General features: G+C 43.9%; 1 protein-coding gene across 6 annotated transcripts in view; it reads left to right on the forward strand.

Moving 5' to 3' along the window:
• LPIN1 (lipin 1) overlaps positions 1-23,019 on the forward strand; it is a 279,658-nt gene that overhangs the window by 241,951 nt on the left and 14,688 nt on the right. For 5 of the 6 annotated variants that reach the window (XM_075341117.1, XM_075341120.1, XM_075341119.1 and 2 more), the window contains 6 exons: positions 3,825-3,966; positions 9,989-10,137; positions 13,098-13,184; positions 13,514-13,666; positions 16,397-16,511; positions 18,608-18,711. In XM_075341117.1, the coding sequence (XP_075197232.1) occupies positions 3,825-3,966; positions 9,989-10,137; positions 13,098-13,184; positions 13,514-13,666; positions 16,397-16,511; positions 18,608-18,711 (750 nt within the window). Of the gene's footprint in view, positions 1-3,824; positions 3,967-9,988; positions 10,138-13,097; positions 13,185-13,513; positions 13,667-16,396; positions 16,512-18,607; positions 18,716-23,019 lie in introns of those variants that run through there. The other variant, XM_075341123.1, reaches the window with a different exon arrangement.

The following is a 23,019-nucleotide window of genomic DNA, read 5'->3' on the forward strand; positions in this document are numbered from 1 at the left end:
CATATATATATATATACATATATATATATATATATATATATATATGTATATATATATATATGTGTATATATATATATATATATATATATATATATATATATCATACAGTGCAGACCAAAAGTTTGGACACACCTCATTCAAAGAGTTTTCTTTATTTTCAGGGCTCTGAAAATTGTAGATTCACATTGAAGGCATTAAAACATGTGGAATGAAATACTTAACAAAAAAGTGTGAAACAACTGAAAATATAAATATGTCTTATATTCTAGGTTCTTCAAAGTAGCCACCTTTTGCTTTGATTACTGCTTTGCACACTCTTGGCATTCTCTTGATGAGCTTCAAGAGGTAGTCACTGGAAATGGTCTTCCAACAGTCTTGAAGGAGTTCCCAGAGATGCTTAGCACTTGTTGGCCCTTTTGCCTTCACTCTGCGGTCCAGCTCACCACAAACCATCTCGATTGGGTTCAGGTCTGGTGACTGTGGAGGCCAGGTCATCTGGCGTAGCACCCCATCACTCTACTTCTTAGTCAAATAGCCCTTACACAGCCTGGAGGTGTGTTTGGGGGTCATTGTCCTGTTGAAAAATAAATGATGGTCCAACTAAACGCAAACCGGATGGAATAGCACGCCGCTGCAAGATGCTGTGGTAGCCATGCTGGTTTTGTATGCCTTAAATTTTGAATAAATCCCCAATAATGTCACCAGCAAAGCACCACCACACCATTACACCTCCTCCTCCATGCTTCACGGTGGGAACCAGCCATGTAGAGTCCATCCGTTCACCTTTTCTACAAAGACACGGTGGTTGGATCTAAAGATCTCAAATTTGGACTCATCAGACCAAAGCACATATTTCCACTGTTCCACTGGTCTAATGTCCATTCCTTGTGTTCTTTAGCCCAAACAAGTCTCTTCTGCTTGTTTCCTGTCCTTAGCAGTGGTTTCCTAGCAGCTATTTTACCATGAAGGCCTGCTGCACAATGTCTCCTCTTAATAGTTGTTCTAGAGATGAGAAGGTGTGTCCAAACTTTTGGTCTGTACTGTGTGTGTGTGTGTGTGTGTGTGTGTGTGTGTGTGTGTGTGTGTGTGTGTGTGTGTGTGTGTGTGTGTGTGTGTGTGTTTTTGCAATTTTTTTTTATTTATTTGATTCAGTATGTATCTGCTTTTACAATTGCTACCAGGACTCCTAGAGAAATTTGGAGTCCTGCTTCTAAAACCCATGATTGACAAGTTGACTTGTGAACAGATTCGAGATATTTGTTAAAGGGAATCTGTCACCAGGTTTATGCCTCTTAATCTGCGAGCAGTATAGCAAAGGGGCAGAGATCCAGATTCTAGTGGTCACTTACTGGGCTGCTTAGTGTAGCTTTGATAAAATCACTGATTAATCAGCAGTCGATTATCATTAGAGGACTACTTGGTGTGCTGCAGGTAGTCCAGCATATTCATGAGCTCTGTATAACTGCTAGATCTGCAGCAGAGAAAAGATTTATTATATCAAAATGGCAGCAAACAGCTCAGTAAGTGTCACATCGCTGGAATCCGGGTCTCTGTCTCTACATTATGCTGCTCTCAGATGGGGGAGCAAAAACATGGTGACAGATTCCCTTTAACCATATACAATCAGTGAGAGCTGAATGTCACTTTTTATACTTTTCTGGCGATTGACACTACACTGCGGGGATCTGAGACTTTCCCAGACTTTGACGTTTTCACTTGGTCAATGAAACTTATCATGGAAAGGGAATGGGTGTTTTGGGAGCTCCCATTTTGCCACAGCCAGTCATCAATGCCATTTTGATCGCCATTGTTTACAAACTTAACCAATAAGGTCCCTAGGATGATGCTATGATATGACATAGGCATGTAACATGTAACGCTCCTTAAACTTTAAAATACTTATGCAGTTCAGATGCATCTACTAATTAATTCTATAAGATATCTTAAAGGGAACCTGTCACACACTGGCCTATAAGCTGCGGCCACCACCACCAGGCTCTTAAATACAGCATTTAAAGGGGTACTTTGCACACTACGATATCTCAGGTGCGATGTCGGTGGGGTCAAATTGAAAGTGACGCACATCCGGCGTCGCAGGCGATATCGTAGTGTGTAAAGCCTTTTTGATATGATTAACGAGCGCAAAAGCGTCGTAATCGTATCATCGGGAGTAGCGTCGGTCATTTCCATGAATTGGGAATGACCAATGTTACGATGTTGTTCCTTGTTCCTGCGGCAGCAAACATCGCTGTGTGTGAAGCCGCAGGAGCGAGGAACATCTTACCTGCGTCCCGGCTGCAATGCGGAAGGAAGGAGGTGGGCGGAATGTGTACGTCCCGCTCATCTCCGCCCCTCCGCTTCTATTGGCCGCCTGCCGTGTGACGTCGCTATGACACTGCACGACACACCCCCTTAATAAGGAGGCGGGTCGCCGGCCAGAGCGACGTCGCAGGGAAGGTGAGTGCATGTGAAGCTGGCATAGCGATAATGTTCTCTACGGCAGCTATCATCATGATATCACAGCTGCGACGGGGGCGGGGACTATCGCGCTCGACATCGCAGCAACGGCTTGCGATGTCGTAGTGTGCAAAGTGCCCCTAACATGCTGTATATAAGAGCCCAGGCCGGGGTATAACATAAAAAACACTTTATAATACTTACCTAACGGTCACGCTGTGGACCTAATGGGCGTCTCCGTTGTCCGGTGGCGGCGCCTCCTCTTTCGGCCATCTTCGTCCTCTTTCTGAAGCCTGGGTGCATGACACGTCTAAGTCATACACACTCGCCGGTCCTGCGCAGGCACACTACAATGCTTTGATCTGCCCTGCTCTGGGCAGATCAAAGTGCGCCTGCTCAGGACCTGAATGCCGGCGAGGGTGGATGATATCGGACCCGTCATGCACCGCGGCTAGAGAAGGAGAAGAAAGATGACCAAAACAGGCCGTGGCGGCGCCGGACAACGGAGACGCCCAGTAGGCCCACAGCGTAAATGTTAGGTAAGTATTATAAAGTGTTTTTTATGTTCTACACTCGGCCTGGGCTCTTATATACAGCATGTTAGAATGCAGTATATAAGAGCCCGGTGGTGGTGTCCGCAGCTTATACGCCAAAAAAAATAATTTTGGAATATGGAGCCCCAATCCTCTGCATAGACATAGCATTGTGTGATATAATTCTGCAGCCTATTTCATCCACTAGGGGGAGCTAAGGAGCTTACTGCATACTGATATCATAGTGTGTAGTAGCCCCCTCTAGTGGTAGCTGCTGGTAGTGTCCAAAGTTGGAAATTTCAACTATTGTATCAGAGAAACTAGGTTCCAACCATTATATAATTAATATTATTTAATCAGCGGAGAATGTGGAACCTAAAAATGGCTGGGTGATAACTGACTTTAAGGCCAAGGTTGAGTTTGTCATTAGGGGTTAATTTCTGTGCAATCAACTGATTTTCATTTCTCTTCTCGGCTTCGCAGTATCCGCCTTTTAAGGCTGGCAGGATCCTGTGACTGTAATGCTATGTAATCTGATTACCATTCAGACAGGGTTATTTTTACTCCATATGATTCATAACATATCACATCTGAGTGCTCGGTATTATAGGAAACCCTATTCTCAATGGAAGGAGTCTGGTATGAATGAAGGATCAAGTACGGCTCGCTCATTGACAGTTTTAACATTCAGGTTTTCGGTATCTTCCCCGGAGACGACGCTTTCGATAGACAATCAATTAATGCACTCAACGAGTCGGAGCAAATGTATTTTTTCAGCCCGCGGCCAAATGCATTTTCCGGTTCATCACGTCATCTTCCTGTGTTTTATTCCAGAATAAAGGATGAATCGTCGTCCAGCGACGAGGACCCCAGAGCGGCCAAGCAGAATATAGGCTCCATGCAATCGAACCAAAGCCACCTCTCATCGTCTGGTGTTACATATAAGAAGACGCTCCGGCTGACCTCGGAGCAGCTGGTGAGTGCCGGGTCCATGTCTATTCCCAGCAGGACATTAGCATGTAATAGAGAGTAGACGGCAGTGTACGGTATTATTAGACGGTGCACCATAAACAGACCTAATCTGTCAGCGTGCCCAGACACATAATGACTATGGGTAACATTGGGCTGATTAAGGTACGTCATCTGCTCCTTATATTTATAGTCCATCATGACCCTTTAAAAGGAACCTGTCAGCAAGGCTTTACATATGGAAGTAGTCGTATGGCTGTGTCGGCGCTTGGCCCCTCAGTAAGATGATAACTTTTTTTTTAGCAGAGTTCCAATTTGCCATTCATGAGAAATCTAGTGTAGAGGAAATATGCCAAACAGGCTGCAAGTTCACAGGGGGCGTGTCACTATTTATTCCAAGTGCATTGACACGCCCCCATGCACCGTCACTCTGCTTATCATATGGCTCTGACTCTTCAGTGAGCCTTTTCTCTTTGCCAGCATTCTGCCAGCACTATATGTGATTGAAGCTTTCTTTCCCAGCTGTCATGCGATGTTCTGCTTTGTACACACCTGCTGGCACGGCATTGTCAGACTCTGTTCACACTACAGAGTCTGACAAGCAACCTGAGGATTCTGGATTGTTCAGCCAGAGCTGGGCATTGGCTAGTTCTGGTTTACAGATCTTCAGCTCTGCAGGAGTTAATTCCTGCAGACTGGTCAGCAGGACCTCAGAGCTCAGGTTGCTATTTGCCATGTGTAGCTGTCTCCTCCCTATTTAAAGCACAGCTTTATTCCTGTGTGTGCCAATGATAGCTTCAGCTAGCCCGGTCTTGGTACTTTTCCAGTGTATTGTGATCCGTTTTGCACTTCTGAGTGGTGTGAGCGTTCCCCTGTTGTGTGTTACTTTCTCCCCTTTTTCGTTTTTCCCCAGGACACACATTGTCTCTCCTGTGTATTTTGAGTGCTGCGTGTACAAGTTTTCATTCTCCTTTCCCTGTGTTGTTTTGTGGCGTTTTGTCTTTGTGTTTTCTGGCCTGCCCTGAGGGAGTGGGAGAGGGGGGAGTAAGATCAGGGCTCAGACAGGAGTTAGGGTCACGGTGGGGGCTCAGACCAGGCTACCATCAAGCCCACCTCAGAGATGATGGACAGCCAGGGTTTCAAGTCCGAAGGCCAGCCTAGGATCACTTGTCCTGTTATTAAGTACCCTGTGACACCAGCGTTCATTGCTCCTTTCTTTTGTCTGACTACCTTAAACTGAAAGCCTGCCTCTCTGTCATCCCCTTATACAGTTTCACAGACAAAGAAACCCCCCCCCCCCCACCCTCCCCCACAATCAATGTCCTGTAGTCCATCCCTGGGTCTCTGCTGCTGTAGATGGATTGCACTCGACAACAGGCCGTAGAGAGAAAATTGGACAAAAGGGAGACACACCAGCAATGTTCCTGCCAATCTTGATGCCTGGCCATCAAGTCTGACGCTCCTGATTCTTTAAGAATCGTACACCTCTTAATGAATCCAGCGCATCTGAATAATGGTAAGCACCTCCGTATGCGGTTAGCCACATATCTTGCTCTAGTTGAGGACTGGAGTAAGATTTGTGGTGTAAGGCATAACATCACTTGTTGTGAATTCGATGAGCGGAGGTTGCCACACCCCGTCCTTCCCCTTTTTGTCAGAGCTGGGTTAAAATGGCGTAGGACCACCAAAAGTTGCAAAATTTTAACACAACCTCGTGACAACAACATTTTGTGGCTTTTCAAAGCTTTTACCGAAGAACTGTGACCTAAAAGCTTTAATGAATCGGGTTTATAATTGGCAATTTGGAGTTTTGTTGTTTTTTTTTTGGGGGGGGGGGGAACACAACATAATTTTTGAATAAAGTGATTGATCATTTCATGCATAATCTACAAAGTCTGGCAACAGAGCATAGACTCTATGTAGCTCCATGTCCATGTGTCGGAGGTTAAGAGCTGTTTTTACATTACATTGACAGCCTTATTTATCCAACTGGGAATTATTACTAAAAAAGAAAGATTTGCTTTTATCGGATACTTCTGATATTACAATCCTGCATTGGTGCTCACATCTAAGATGGTGAGCCTGGTGTGGAGCAGTTTGCTGTATCCACCCAGTGAATATTAGCCGGACCGCCGCAGAGAAATGGAGCCATTATCCCGGCTGCAGTGGGTACTTGTTAGCCGAGGCTCACGCTTTAAGAGTTGCGTGCGGAGTCTAGGTATAATTGGTCTGATGTTAGATGGGAGTGCATTAGGGATGTCCATTAGATGTATCAATGTACTATACGAGAAGTAAATTGGTTATATCTGGTGAAAAAGGCCGCAGCCAGTAATGAGGCACAATCAAATAAAATGTATCCTCGGAGTATGGAAATTTACAAGAAATGTTTGCCGTGTGGAGCAAAAAAAAAATGAATGAATGGGTGTTTGATGGAGGCGTTTGTATCAGTGCTGTCTGATTTTTAGAAAGTGTAAACTTAGACTACGAAGTCTGAAAATGTCCCAGGTTTGTCATAGTGGTCCACGCTGTTTGGTAAATTTGGGGCATCGTTACACTGTTTTGTTTAAGCCTTGGCAAATTTTTTTTGGTGCCCGTGAGACCATTTTAACATAAGGCCAAAATGAACATCCTAGGAATACTTCAATGTATTAGTTCTGTTTCCCATATTTTTGGTATGTAGGAGGTGAATTGGCGTTTTCTAATATCTACTGATCCTATATACACAATATATCTGCAATACCAATAAGTGTAGTAGATAAAATCTCTTTAAAAGTGTAGTTCACCTTCGCTGCCTTCCATGGCCAGATGACCACTCTATTCTGCATACAGTACTTAATGTCCTAAGTAGCCTAGTCTGGACAGTTCTTCCTAGGCTAGACTGTCTATGGTGTATGGTATCACCTCCGGCATGCTTAAAGGGAATCTGTCAAGTTCAATATGCACCCAGAACCATGAGCAGTACTGGGTACATATTGCTAATCCCTGCCTAACCCTCCCTGTATACACTAGCATAGATAAAGGGATCTTTTAGAAAAAGTATTTCTAAAGATCCATATGATATGCTAATGAGCGCAGGGACTAGACGCAAGGACGTTACTTCCCTTGGCTGGTCGGCCCACATAGCATATTAGTACGTCCACAGGGGTGTGCTAACATTCTAATGAATGCGCAGAGTCAAAGGTATGGTCACTTACCTCAATGCTGCAATCTCATCCAATGCTTGACTTTGGCTCATTGTGCATGATCCCGGACTTCCGCCGGAGACACAGTTTCGCATGGCCCACATCCTCGGCGCGCACCATCAGCAGCACAACCACTTCCCCGTCCCTTACTATACAACTTACACGTTTTAAATTAGTTATTTATACCTGAAAACGTTCTGGTATTAATAGGGGACAACAAAATATATAACCCTGAAAAGTACTTTTTTGTTTTTACGTTGTAGCAGCAGTATACCTATAGAAGGACTGTAAGTCAATAAACCTTGCCTATATGCCTTTAAGCCAAAACTATCCCTTCGCCACCTGCTATCCCTACACTGAATGCAGGTGACAGCAGTTTGACTAGCGAAAGCACAGTATGTAGCCCTAAAAAGGATATTTTGATTTAATCGTGCAGCAACGGTATAGAATTACCATAATAGCAATTAAACCCTGCCTACATGCCTACTCTAATCTAAGCTGTTTCTCTTAGATCAACTCTCCCAAAACCGCTTTCAGAGGGGAGTGTGCCAAACATCGCATCACTTATATAAGACCCGATGACACGATGCAGCTGGCCAATCACTGTATTGCCAGAAGCCAACATGGCTATGGCATTACCGTGTATGGCAGGCAATCCCTACAAGTAGTTGGCTGTGAAATATGCAGGGAGGGGATTTCAGCACCCGCGATACTCGATCAAGTAATGAAAGTGCCCGAGCACCCTAATAACCATTTCAGTATTGAGGAGTGGCGAGCACTCATTAATTAAGAACTAATTTGGGAAAAGCCTTGTATTTGTACAAGTGGGGGGGGGGAGGAAAATTCAGTTTTTACATGTAGACCATTATTTATTTTAATTTCTTATTATTTTTTAGGGCCAGTTATTGTCTTTATTGGTAAACTGACACAGTTGTATTTAGTTGATGTACAGTGCCTACAAGTAGTATTCAACCCCCTGCAGATTAAGCAGGTTTACACATTCGGAATTAACTTGGCTTTGTGACATTTGGACTGTAGATCAGCCTGGAAGTGTGAAATGCACTGCAGCAAAAAAGAATGTTATTTCTTTTTTTATTTTTTTTTTTAAAATTGTGAAAAGTTTATTCAGAGGGCCATTTATTATTCAACCCCTCAAACCACAAGAATTCTGTTTGGTTCCCCTAAAGTATTAAGAAGTATTTCAGGCACAAAGAACAATGAGCTTCACATGTTTGGATTAATTATCTCTTTTTCCAGCCTTTTCTGACTAATTAAGACCCTCCCCAAACTTGTGAACAGCACTCATACTTGGTCAACATGGGAAAGACAAAGGAGCATTCCAAGGCCGTCAGAGACAAGATCGTGGAGGGTCACAAGGCTGGCAAGGGGTACAAAACCCTTTCCAAGGAGTTGGGCCTACCTGTCTCCACTGTTGGGAGCATCATCCGGAAGTGGAAGGCTTATGGAACTACTGTTAGCCTTCCACGGCCTGGACAGCCTTTGAAAGTTTCGACCCGTGCCGAGGCCAGGCTTGTCCGAAGAGTCAAGGCTAACCCAAGGACAACAAGGAAGGAGCTCCGGGAAGATCTCATGGCAGTGGGGACATTGGTTTCAGTCAATACCATAAGTAACGTACTCCACCGCAATGGTCTCCGTTCCAGACGAGCCCGTAAGCTACCTTTTACTTTCAAAGCGTCATGTCAAGGCTCGTCTACAGTTTGCTCATGATCACTTGGAGGACTCTGAGACAGACTGGTTCAAGTTTCTCTGGTCTGATGAGACCAAGATCGAGATCTTTGGTGCCAACCACACACGTGACGTTTGGAGACTGGATGGCACTGCATACGACCCCAAGAATACCATCCCTACAGTCAAGCATGGTGGTGGCAGCATCATTCTGTGGGGCTGTTTCTCAGCCAAGGGGCCTGGCCATCTGGTCCGCATCCATGGGAAGATGGATAGCACGGCCTACCTGGAGATTTTGGCCAAGAACCTCTGCTCCTCCATCAAGGATCTTAAGATGGGTCGTCATTTCATCTTCCAACAAGACAATGACCCAAAGCACACAGCCAAGAAAACCAAGGCCTGGTTCAAGAGGGAAAAAATGAAGGTGTTGCAGTGGCCTAGTCAGTCTCCTGACCTTAACCCAATTGAAAACGTGTGGAAGGAGCTCAAGATTAAAGTCCACATGAGACACCCAAAGAACCTAGATAACTTGGAGAAGATCTGCATGGAGGAGTGGGCCAAGATAACTCCAGAGACCTGTGCCGGCCTGATCAGGTCTTATAAAAGACGATTATTAGCTGTAATTGCAAACAAGGGTTATTCCACAAAATATTAAATCTAGGGGTTGAATAATAATTGACCCACACTTTTATGTTGAAAATTTATTAAAATTTAACTGAGCAACATAACTTGTTGGTTTGCAAGATTTATGCATCTGTTAATAAATCCTGCTCTTGTTTGAAGTTTGCAGGCTCTAACTTATTTGCATCTTATCAAACCTGCTAAATCTGCAGGGGGTTGAATACTATTGTAGGCACTGTATAAGACTCTCCGTTCACATGCTCTAGCTATATCGTTATTGTAGAAATACCAAATTTAATGTTCTTCTACTATCAGTTTTTTTTTTTTAAATAAACTTGTTTCCGTTTCCTCAATAGCCCGGGCAAAGCTATTTACTGTGCATGATACTCCATCCGAACAAGTGTATAAAAACGCTAAATGATATCTATTCAACCACCGAGAGCTTATCCGGCCCAGACTAATTCTCAGCCGTTGTATCCAAACCTGCGTTGACGGGCCGATGGTGGATTGTGATCTGACTGTAATTATTTTCCATTTCAGAAAAGTCTGAAGCTGAAAAACGGTCCAAATGATGTTGTGTTCAGCGTTACCACTCAATACCAGGGGACGTGTCGCTGTGAGGGTACCATTTACTTGTGGAGCTGGGATGATAAAATCATCATTTCTGATATTGATGGAACAATTACCAGGTGAGTTCTTAGTGAATTTCGGTGTTACTTGCGGGGCCGCGGTGCGAGCAGAATATGCTGCTTCCATTACTATCCCTTAATTGCCTTTTCAGAAAAGTGTGTTGTGCCAGCTTCAATTCGTTTCTAGAATTGATGGAAAGTTTTTGCCTTACAAGTCTTTGTCTGCAGCGCTAACACACAAATATACACTAATGGTCGTAATAGAAACTTTGGAGAAACTTGACCAGTTTAACTGGTGATGATGTCATTCCCTATTGGAGATGAAGAAAACCTATTCTGACTGCAGGATTTTTTTTATTGTATACAATGAGAAAATATGAAATGCATTGTATTATTATGTGTCAAAAAAAGCAATCTCCCTAGCGCACGTTTCGCCCTACCATCGTTATGGTCCAGACGTCATCCTTTCAATGGTGTTAGGATCTGTAATTGTATTCTATAGATACTACTTCTCTTATCTATGCTGCTGGTAAGTGTCCGTTATATGGCACTGTTGTAAGTGTGATGGGGTATGCGACAGAGCAGTGAGGGAAGCCAGGCCAAGGAACAATCCAAAGGGCTTTATTGGAACCACAAAGATAAAGCACCAAACATAAATATAAATCCTTAATGTCTGCAAGGAGTCCACAACAATACAAACGATCCAGGGGCGCCTCCCGGTATTCCAACGCCAGGGAAAATATGGCAATGGTCCTTTATATGAGTTCCTTGAGTCCAACAGGGTGAACAACAAAACATAATCCCACGTGGCCACTGATCTCCAGTCTGTAACCGTCCATACACAGGCTCTAGGATCCAGCCTCAGCTATAGATCCTAGTCCTTCTCCAGCCGAGATCCAACTAACTGACCTAACATGGGTCTCATTGTTCTTCTCTCCTGGGATCAGCCCCTAAGGTGGGCCCAACTCCGCCTGGACATTTGATGACATTTGATACATGAACGGACTTTAGACTCCTGGCTCTTTTCTGTTTGCCAAGTTGTGGATTGTAGAAGTCCCATGCTGAGAATTATAAACAATCCCCCACCAGTAGTACATACAGGACAATCAAGGAGAGACAGACTATTACACCATGAGCACAGGCGGGGGAGGGACACACTGTTACAGTAAGTAAACTGTTACTATAGTGCAAAATTAATACCGCCATACACCAAATCTGAACTATTACACATCCTTACCAGAATGAATGTGAAATTAAATGGAGAACCTGCACAAATTTGACTCTATGACCTCGTCAAACCTTCATCCATCCCTGGATGTAATATTACTTTGCAGATTTATCCAATTTTCCCAGGAAATCAGAATTTTTCCCATAATCCACAATCTTTATAGATAAAATAAAGTGGGTTCAAACCTTTAAATGGAAGTAAAATATTCCTCCTTTATATTGGGCTGTTGTAAGGGTTTTGTTAAAAATGTTCTGGTCCTCCAAATGATACCGGTCTAATTATCATGTTGATATCTATTGTTGATTAGAATTTAAAGGGAACCAGTCACATTGGATAATGCTATTAACATGCAGATATAGGGGTACTGTGTGGTTTATTAGGATTAGAAAAGTACCTCCCGCCACCTTATAAAATGTCGCACCCAGGAGAAAATGAGCTTAGTTTCTCCTTAGAGCCCCTGGATTTCAGTCATGCAGGCAAGCCGGTATGGCTACGATAGCTGCTCACTTTACTGTGTGCGGCGGCTATAAGTACACATTGGTAATTTGACAGTTGGCTCTGTAGTGCATCAGTACTGGGACAGTCAAAGTGGTAAGAGTGGTGACTGTAATTGCTCCAGGGACACCTGTATGACTGAAAGCTGTCAGCTCCCAGGAGGAAATAAGTTATTTTTCTCCCAGTATCCACGCTTTAAGTATGGCACCTTTCTAACGCTATTAACCTGCACAGTTAATCCGATATCTTTTAGGTTAATACCGTTATTTTACCACAGATTCTCTTTACATAGTTAATTCCAGGGATAGTTGATAATCACAGTGAGCATAATAGTGGAGCCTAATACTTACAGAGAATATACTGCCAAAATATGACCTGTTAGGTTATGATGATTGTACTTTTTTTTTTTTCTTTTTTTTTTAAGTCAGATGTCAAATAAATGATAAATCCTGAATTCTTGAAGTTCTCACTCTGGCCTACCCTTCATGTTCTGTAGATATCACTTTTTAGCAGCCATATTCTTATCACAGGCACAATTACAATGACAGATAACACTCCCATACACAATATATAACATTTGATACAGCGTTCAAAAGTGGTCATAGCTCACCTCCACCCCCTTCCTTCATGCTGACCTATCCTCTCGGATAATACCCAGAACTCTCACCGATCTCCAGGTTTCTGTAGTCTAAGTCCTGGTTGTCACCCTCCGAATGCTATTAGATGCAGTTCTACAAAGAGGATTTAATCTGAAGTGACATATACTGTATTTTTCGCTTTATAAGACGCACTTTTGTTCCCCCAAATTTGGGGGGAAAGTAGGGGGTGCGTCTTATAAACCGAATATACGGATTATATACTGCAGGCAGAGATTTCACTCTGCTGTGTCGATCACATGACCGGGACCATGAACCAGGAAATGCAGGCAGGAGGCCGGAGCTCAACCCCAAGGAGGGGGACACGAGGGAGCACAGTGCTGGAGAAGGTTAGGAAAGAGTTTATTTTACTAAAAGCAGCAGCATGGGGGCGATATCTAACACAGGCGGCCGTGTGTGCCAGCACAAGGGGGCTATATTCAATATAAGGTGGCCATATCCTGATTAAGGGGGCTAATTTTAGGATGGGGGGGGCTATGAGGGACATATACTCTATATGATTTGTTAGACGGACACTGGCATTATAAGACGGACCCCATTTATTAAAAAAAATTCTCTATTCCTTCACCAAATTTGGGGGTGCGTCTTATAATCCGGTGCGTCTTATAAAGCGAAAAATATGGTACTTTTTTCTTTTTCAGATCGGATACATTGGGTCATATTTTACCAACGCTAGGAAAAGACTGGACTCACCAGGGTATTGCAAAACTGTATCATAAAGTCAGCCAGTGAGTATGACATTATCCCCAAGTTCTTGTCCTGCCTCCCTATAGCTAATGAGACTGTGAATTCACCACATATATATCTACAGCGAAACAGACGCCATACTTATGACGTCTATAGGAGATACTATAGCACTTCTTGAACTTGCCCACTCCAGTAGGATCATACCCACTTATCTACAACCCTAACACATTTCTGATTCTCACCCAACCCTTGAGCCATAAGTGGTCCCCTAGATCTGAATGTTACATGCCGGATGATTTTATAGAAATGCTACATCCCATTATTGTAGTTGCATTTCACTTTCTATGTCTTTCTTCTTCTCATGGAACAGAAATGGTTATAAATTCCTCTACTGCTCCGCACGAGCTATCGGGATGGCAGACATGACCCGAGGATATCTACACTGGGTTAATGAACGTGGCACAGTTTTACCCCAAGGACCCGTCCTCTTGAGTCCTAGTAGTTTGTTCTCTGCCTTGCACAGGTATTTGTAGCAGCTTAATTTTTATAATAATTAGCAAAAAAATAAGCATTGCATTTTCTTAGGTTTTATATTCCATATTTACTTTCTTGCTTCAAAGTTAGATTGTGATTTATAGGAACACACACACACACACACACATACATGTATATATATATATATATATATATATATATATATATATATATATATATATATATATATATATATATATATATATATATATATATATATATATATATATATATATATATATATATACATATACACACACATACACACACACGATGGATTCAAAGGAACCCTGAGCTGTTGAAAGTCATTTTATGGTATCAATGAAAATGCATAACTATACCTGAATATAGCGCAAATTTCATACATATAGTGCTGGCCAAAAGTATTGGCACCCCTGCTATTCTGTCAGATAATACTCAGTTTCTTCTTGAAAATGATTGCAATCACAAATTCTTTGGTATTATTATCTCCATTTACTTTGCTTGCAATGAAAAAACACAAAAGAGAATGAAACAAAAATTTGATCATTTCACACAAAACTCCAAAAATGGGCCAGACAAAAGTATTGGCACCCTTAGCCTAATACTTGGTTGCACAACCTTTAGCCAAAATAACTGCAAACAACCGCTTCCGGTAACCATCAATGAGTTTCTTACAATGCTCTGCTGGAATTTTAGACCATTCTTCTTTGGCAAACTGCTCCAGGTCCCTGATATTTGAAGGTGCCTTCTCCAAACTGCCATTCTGAGATCTCTCCACAGGTGTTCTATGGGATTCAGGTCTGGACTCATTGCTGGCCACTTTAGTAGTCTCCAGTGCTATCACACCATTTTCTAGTGCTTTTTTCCCCAAAAAGCTCTACTTTTGTCTCATCTGACCAGAGAACATTCTTCCAAAATGTTTTAGGCTTTCTCAGGTAAGTTTGGCAATCTCCAGCCTGGCTTTTTTAGGTCTCAGGGTAAGAAGTGGGGTCTTCCTGGGTATCCTACAATACAGTCCCTTTTCATTCAGACGCCGACAGATAGTACGGGTTGACACTGTTGTACCCTCGGACTGCAGGGCAGCTTGAACTTGTTTGGATGTTAGTCGAGGTTCTTTATTCACCATCCGCACAATCTTGCGTTGAAATCTCTCGTCAATTTTTCTTTTCCTTCCACATCTAGGGAGGTTAGCCACAGCGCCATGGGCTTTAAACTTCTTGATGACACTGCGCACTGTGGACACAGGAACTTTCAGGTCTTTGGAGATGGACTTGTAGCCTTGAGATTGCTCATGCTTCCTCACAATTTGGATTCTCAAGTCCTCAGACAGTTCTTTGGTCTTCTTTCTTTTCTCCATGCTCAATGTGGTACACACAAGGACACAGGACAGAGGTAGAGTCAACTTTAATCCATGTCAACTGGCTGCAAGTGTGATTTAGTTATTGCCCACACCTGTTAGGTGCCACAGGTAAGTTACAGGTGCTGTTAATTACACAAATTAGAGAACATCACATATTTTTCAAACAGTGCCAATACTTTTGTCCACCCCTTTATGTTTGGTGTGGAATTATATCCAATTTGGCTTTATGAATTTTTTTTTTTTTTTTTATTGAAGACAAATGAAATGAAGATAATAATACCAAAGAATTTGTGATTGCAATCATTTTCAAGAAGAAACGGAGTATTATCTGACAGAATTGCAGGTGTGCCAATACTTTTGGCCAGCACTGTATGCTCCATTGGATGCCATATCATGCCATTATAACCTACAACCATTGTTTTTAGGGGTGAATATCTGCAAAATAAAGTGCCATACAGAGCCACCATATGATGGCACATAAGATAGGCTTCATGTGTATGAGGGTAACTAACCCAAACTTCATAAAATACATGGATGTCATGGAGCCATATTGGAAGATTTCAGTAATTTACAGCTTATAGTTATTTGAAAGGCAATCTGTCATCAGATTCATGCAGGCCAAACCTTCAGCAGCAGTAATTCTACACTTGCTGTATGATTGCAGTCAGTCATCTTCATTCTGAAATGCCACAAAGCTTCATAGTGAAACACATTTTAAAGAGCCGGCTAGGGACTGTGTCTTGGCTGACTATTCTGATGTGATCCTTGGCTGTATTCACTCCGCCCTACTCCTATTGACTGACAGATCCTAGAGCCAACAGAAGCACCACAACGAGAAAATGGCCAGAACCATATCTGACTAGTCAACAGAGACACACAGTCCTGGGCCGGCACTTTAGTATGTTTTACTCTGAAATGCTGCAATGTTTCAGGGTAAAACATACCTGGCCAGGCTCTGATTCATGGTGCCCAGCCAGGCTCTGTCATTCATGATGCCTAACGAGGCTCTGATTCTTGGTTCCCCGTCCGGCTCTGATTCACGCTGCCCAGGCCGCCTCTGATTCACGCTGCCCAGGCCGCCTCTGATTCACGCTGCCCAGGCCGCCTCTGATTCACGCTGCCCAGGCCGCCTCTGATTCACGCTGCCCAGGCCGCCTCTGATTCACGCTGCCCAGGCCGCCTCTGATTCACGCTGCCCAGGCCGCCTCTGATTCACGCTGCCCAGGTCGCCTCTGATTCTCGGTGCCTGTGGATTAGGCAACCTGATTCTGATGATGGGTTCCCGTTGATGATTTTGCATTAGTTCTATATTACCGCATCTGTCCACCACATATATGGTTTCATCAATTTCTCTTTAAATGTAATTTTTTTTTATAGGGAAGTAATAGAAAAGAAGCCGGAGAAGTTCAAGATTGAGTGCTTGACAGATATTAAAAATCTGTTTCATCCAAACATCGAGCCTTTCTATGCTGCATTTGGGAATCGACCTACGGTAAGTGCAGCACCCTTAAAGATTTAAATATTGTTATGGGGTGATGGGAGCTTATATTAATGTTACACAACGCCATTTTCATGATACAATCTTAACACACTGCAGCAGATTTCCTAATCTTGTCTAATTTTTGCACAGTCAGAAAATGTACAACATTTTTCACAATATCAATTATCCGCTTTTCTCCATTCAAATTCTTGTACATTACATTTGCTTTGCCAATGTCACTCTTGCCTCCAATATGTGCCATATTTCCACTATGCTGTTCAGGGCAGCAGAATCAGTTCCCCTCTACTTATGCACCGGTCTTCTCACTGCGCTGAAGCTACATTTGCTAGTTTGTGTAGATGACATGGGGCACATCCTCTACATTAGTCAAAGGCAGAGGTGTGGCTTTGGAAGAGGTGTAGCTTTGGCAGTCATCTGACGCTGACCGTGGTCTGGAGCTCTCATTGTTAGAGATCAGTGAACTGGTCTGCGGAGGATCAAGTTACAATCGAATTTCCAAAAATTCGCTTTATTTTTCTCTCTCTCTCGTAAATCTCTCTCTATTTATCTCTTTTAAATGTCTCTGTTGTTAATCTTTCTCTCCCTCTCTGGGCCCTCGCTGACCCCTCTCTGGGCCCTCGCTGACCCCTCTCTGGGCCCTCGCTGACCCCTCTCTGGGCCCTCGCTGACCCCTCTCTGGGCCCTCGCTGACCCCTCTCTGGGCCCTCGCTGACCCCTCTCTGGGCCACCGCTGACCCCTCTCTGGGCCACCGCTGACCCCTCTCTGGGCCACCGCTGACCCCTCTCTGGGCCACCGCTGACCCCTCTCTGGGCCACCGCTGACCCCTCTCTGGGCCACCGCTGACCCCTCTCTGGGCCACCGCTGACCCCTCTCTGGGCCACCGCTGACCCCTCTCTGGGCCACCGCTGACCCCTCTCTGGGCCACCGCTGACCCCTCTCTGGGCCACCGCTGACCCCTCTCTGGGCCACCGCTGACCCCTCTCTGGGCCACCGCTGACCCCTCTCTGGGCCACCGCTGACCCCTCTCTGGGCCACCGCTGACCCCTCTCTGGGCCACCGCTGACCCCTCTCTGGGCCACCGCTGACCCCTCTCTGGGCCACCGCTGACCCCTCTCTGGGCCACCGCTGACCCCTCTCGTAACTTTCTCTCTTATAAACCTCTCTAACTTGGAAGCCTTTCTCTTGTTAATAGGTTTTGTAAATTTCTCGCATGCTCAGAAATTCTCTCGTTCTGTAATAGTCTCTCGTCAATCTCTTGCTCTCACAAATCTTTCTCTCCCTCTCGTAAATCTTTCTCTCCCCACCCCTTTATTAATTTTAAGTTGGACCTGCGATCATGTGATAATTGTACAGCTCATTCAGGATTCCTTATGAATCACTGGGTACGTTGCCAATGTTGTAAATATCCCTTTTATGATGTCTACTATGGCATATGGAAAGGGGTTGTTTTCCCAAAAAAATATTTTAAAAGGCGAGTTTTCATATTTTATATGAAATTGTCCATTTTGATGCAATGGTCCTTGGATTTTGTTATCACGTTGAAGACGCTACAGTTCTGGTTTGGCAATTTTCGGAGACGTACAGCAGTTATCTCTGGACATCCATAGCTCAGCTCACTGGGGCTGTTCCCAGAACGAATCGATATTTCTCATGTGAAGTCACGAAGCCCGTGTGCATTTTAATATTTTATGTATCCACCTCCTATAAACAGCTGCGACATTCATACAGCTTATCACTCCCCATAGTAACAAGATCTAGGTTTGGCAGGATTAGATCTGACTGAATAGGACGGAGATTAAAACACTTGTATTAATCCAATAAGACGCGTCTGTGAATTTACGACGATGTCCACATAAAACCCAAGCACTCGCGCACACTTAGAGGATATTTATTGAGTCATACACAGAACCTGTTTATTGGACTTTTTCTCATTCTGTGTTTTTATCTGCTTACACAGAGGACTTCTCTTTATGACATGATAAATCAATGGAAATGCTCTGAACTTGCCGGAGTTGATGCCATTATTGCTCCGTAAAACTGCCAGCGCGGTAAACTAATCTGAGTTTTTTTTTTATGATTTACACAGGATGTTTATTCATATAAGCAAGTGGGAGTTTCTTTAAACAGAATATTTACGGTCAATCCCAAAGGAGAACTCATTCAGGAGCATGCGAAGACCAACATCTCCTCGTAAGTATCTGTCCTATTGTGACTTGGCAGAACAGAAGATTGTGGGGCATTGGATCATCAGGTTGAACGCCATTATTATGTCGCCCACTAAGCCTATGTGTATAAACATATCTGGAAAGCGGAAGGATCTTCAGAGTGCCTCCGGCACCGAGAAAGCCCCAATAATAAGAGGTTGGATGTGATCCTCTGCCCATATGATAGGGTATAACTTACTGATCGCTGGGAGTTCCAGCCGTCTGGAGAACCGAATTCTGAAGATGGAGCGGAGGTCGAGCGTGCATTACTCCACTCCAGTCACTGCCTATTAGACTGCCAACGATAGCCGAGTATGTCACGATAGCGGTCAACGTTGGTTAAAACCCTTAAAGGTTATGTTCACACATGGCATTTTTGCTGCATCCTTTACTCAGCATATTTGGTTTGAAGAACTCGTATTTTCCAGGTCCAGCATTTCTGAAATCTCATACACTCACTGGGTTTTTGGCCATTCTAAGGCCTGTTTCACACGTCAGTGAAAAACACTGACGTTCTTCACTGACTTGTTAAATGCGCACATGTCCCTCCGTGTTCCGTGATTCACGGCACACGTGGGTTGTCCATGTGCAATCTGTGATCCGTGGTTGCATATGGACATTACTCACCTGCCTTCGCTCCTGCTGTCCATGGTGCTGAACTCCTCGGCTCTGTAGCGTCCCCCTACCGCTCTCAGCAGCTACTTCCTGGTCGGCTGTTCCTGCTCTCATGAATATTCGTGAGCCAGGCAAGAGCTGCCAAGAGCTGCACAGTGAATCGCAGGCAAGGTAAGTTGAAAATATTTAATATGTCCGTGATTTTCTGGTACGTGTTTCACGGATCACACACAGATCACACCATAGTGTGGTCCGTGGGTCATCAGTGATGCCAGAAATAAACTGACTTGTCTCCATGCAGAATCACGGCCACGGGTGTACGCTGCACCGAGACACGTTCAGTGAAAAATCACTGATGTGTGAGCAGACCCATTGATTATAATTGGTCTGCGTATGTCAGTGATTCTGGTACGTATAAAAAAAAAAAAAGCACATACGTACCAGAATCACTGACGTGTGAAGGGGGCCTTAGGCTGTGTGCGCACGTTGCGTTTTTTCATGCGTTTCCGCAGCGTTTTGAGCTGCTGCGTTTTAATGCAAAAATGCATGCGTTTTGATTTCCAAGCAAAGTCTATGGGAAAGTGGGCTTTCTTGTGCACACAATGCTTTTTAAAACGCACCGTTTTAGGTGCCGAAAATTTGTCAAAATCTCTGCGTTTAGAGAAGCAGCATGCCAATTGTTTTTGCCATTTGGCAGCGTTTTGCTAACATTGGAGTCAATGAGATCTTTCAAAACGCACACACAATCAAAATCCTAGCGTTTTCCATGCTTTCTTGGTGCAGAATGCATGCTTTTTGACCAAATAAACGCATGCGTCTTTTACATTAAATTGAGGTAATGATGTGTCCCTTTACACACACACACATAGTCCGACAATTAAATTAATGAAAAACAATATTTTAAAGTAATTTTAGCCATAAATATAAGATCACAGTTATAATTTTTATAAAATTAGCTATTGTGTGTATGAATTTAATCATGATATTTTTATTCATTTTTTTTACATTTTTTTCTTAGTGTTCGAGTGTTAAAACTTTAAGTCGTGTATTTGCAATAAAAACGCATCTGACTTTAAGCAATGAAAAAGCATGTAAAATGCGGTAAAAACGCGGAAAAAACACATGCGTATTTTTAGCGTTTCTGTGGTCCAAGCCAAATTTTGACAATTTCTGCCAGAGGATGCGTTTACAACTGCAAGTACCTCGGCGCAAAGTGCGCACATAGCCTTATTTTGAGCCCTATTGTATTTTTGTCAAGATGTAGCTTATCCATTCTTTTTAGTGTTTTTCAGCACTTTTCATCCATTTAGACAAAAGGGATAAAAAAATGCATGTAAAATTTTGGGGTATTGTACATAGTTTTCTTGCCACCACTTTAGTTTTTGGTGCAGATCAAGACCACTGCAAAAATGCAACGTGTGAACATACCTTTAGGCTAAGTTCACACAGGGCATCTTTTGCTGCGTTTTTGCAGCATTTTTTGAGGACACAAAGATGCATCAAAATGCATGCATTTCCTTCACCTAGCAAAGTCTATGAAATTTCTATTTTGCTGTCCACACTGGGCATCTTTTATTGGATGCATGCCACGGGTGCGTTTTCAGAAAATGACATACACTCTCATGATGCACTCAAAACGCACATAACAAAACAAAAGATGCCCTGTGTGAACATAACCTAATAGATCTCCTCTACTGAGGAGATAAACTGTATCCCTCCAAGGTATGGCATACCCCAGATTTAGGCTATGTGCTCACGGGAGAACGTAACTGCGGATGTATCCGCAGGTACGGCCGCAGGTTTACCGCAGCTGCTCGCTGGCATCCACAGCTATTTTTAGCTGCGGGATTCCAGCGATATAGCTGCGGTAAACCTGCGGACTTTCATGCGAATTACCTGCGGACGTCCCGGCCTCTATCTCCATAGCGGAGGGACAGGATTTCCGCAGGTAATTCCGCATGAATAATTGACATGCAGTTACGTGCGGCTGCGGGACATCCGCAGCATGTTCGGCAGCCGCACTTTCCGCAGCGTGGACACACACTCCCCATGTCCCATAGGATAACATGGGGAGTGTCTGTACATGCTAAAACTTGCGGATTTATCTGGAAAATCCAGAAAAGTCTGCAGGTTTTTCGCGGCAAAATCCGCAGAAACAAGCTCCCGTGGGCACATGCCCTTACTTCACTTTTAAAACTTTCAAAAATGGTGTATAAAACAAAAAAATAATAAATTTGGCACCTTTTATATCAATGTTTTCAATTTTTTTAATAGATGCATATTTTTGGCATAAACATTTTGAAATGTACAGTATAAAATGAGCCGCGAAAGGAAGACCAATGTGACCAATCTGCTTTTAGTTGCATAGAGATTACTAGTAGTTGACCCTTAGGGGTACTTTGCACGCTGCGACATCGCAAGCCGATGCTAGCGATGCCGAGCGCGATAATCCCCGCCCCCGCCGCACATGCGATATCTTGTGATAGCTGCCGTAGCGAACATTATCACTACGGCAGCTTCACACACACTTACCTGCCCTGCGACGTCGCTCTGGCCGGCGATCCGACTCCTTCCTAAGGGGGGCGGGTCGTGCGGTGTCACAGCGACGTCACATGGCAGGCGGCCAATAGAAGCGGAGGGGCGGAGATGAGCTGGACGTAAACATCCCGCCCACCTCCTTCCTTCCGCATTGGCGGTGGAGGCAGGTAAGGAGATCTTCCTCGCTCCTGCGGCTTCACACACAGCGATGTGTGCTGCCGCAGGAACGAGGAACAACATCGTATCTCCTATTGGTGCGACATTATGAAAATGTCTGACACTTCACAGATCACCGATATACGACGCTTTTGCGATCGTTTATCGGTGCATCTAGGCTTTACACGTTGAGACATCGTTACTGGCGCCGGATGTGCGTCACTTTCGATTTGACCCCGACGATATCGCAGTAGCGATGTCGCAGCGTGCAAAGTACCCCTAAGTTCTGCTTTCCAACCTGTTGATTAATCTCCTCATGTAGATCTCATTTAGTAAAACTGCATATTGCAAACTGATGCTTATAGCAAGCAAAGCTCCGCTTATACTGCACGTGATACATTGCCATGAGCAGCAAAGCTAGCCCTCCTGTTTTCAAAATCGGGCTTACATGTAAATAATGCATCTGGCAACTGGAATTCATGGCAGATAATGTCAGGGGGAAACAAGGATTGGGCATGTTGAATTTCAACTTCCAATCCATTTCTTCCAGGAGATAATCCTCCACTGGAATGTATGTCTATAGGTGGTTAGGAGAGATAGCGGTCTGCTAAGTGCTACCTTATGTATATGTTCATCTTGGGTTACATACAGAGTCTTTCTTTGTCGCTCTATTGGGAGACCCAGACAATTGGGTGTATAGCTACTGCCTCCGGAGGCCACACAAAGTATTACACTTAAAAGTGTAAGGCCCCTCCCCTACTGCCTATACACCCCCCGTGGGATCACGGGCTCCTCAGTTTTCATGCTTTGTGCGAAGGAGGCTAACATCCACGCATAGCTCCACTGTTTAGTCAGCAGCAGCTGCTGACTTTGTCGGATGGAAGAAAAGAGGGCCCATACTAGGGCCCCCAGCATGCTCCCTTCTCACCCCACTTTTGTCGGAGGTGTTTGTTAAGGTTGAGGTACCCATTGCGGGTACGGAGGC

The sequence above is a fragment of the Anomaloglossus baeobatrachus genome, chromosome 3 (genome assembly GCF_048569485.1).
Source record: "Anomaloglossus baeobatrachus isolate aAnoBae1 chromosome 3, aAnoBae1.hap1, whole genome shotgun sequence".
Taxonomy (NCBI): domain Eukaryota; kingdom Metazoa; phylum Chordata; class Amphibia; order Anura; family Aromobatidae; genus Anomaloglossus; species Anomaloglossus baeobatrachus.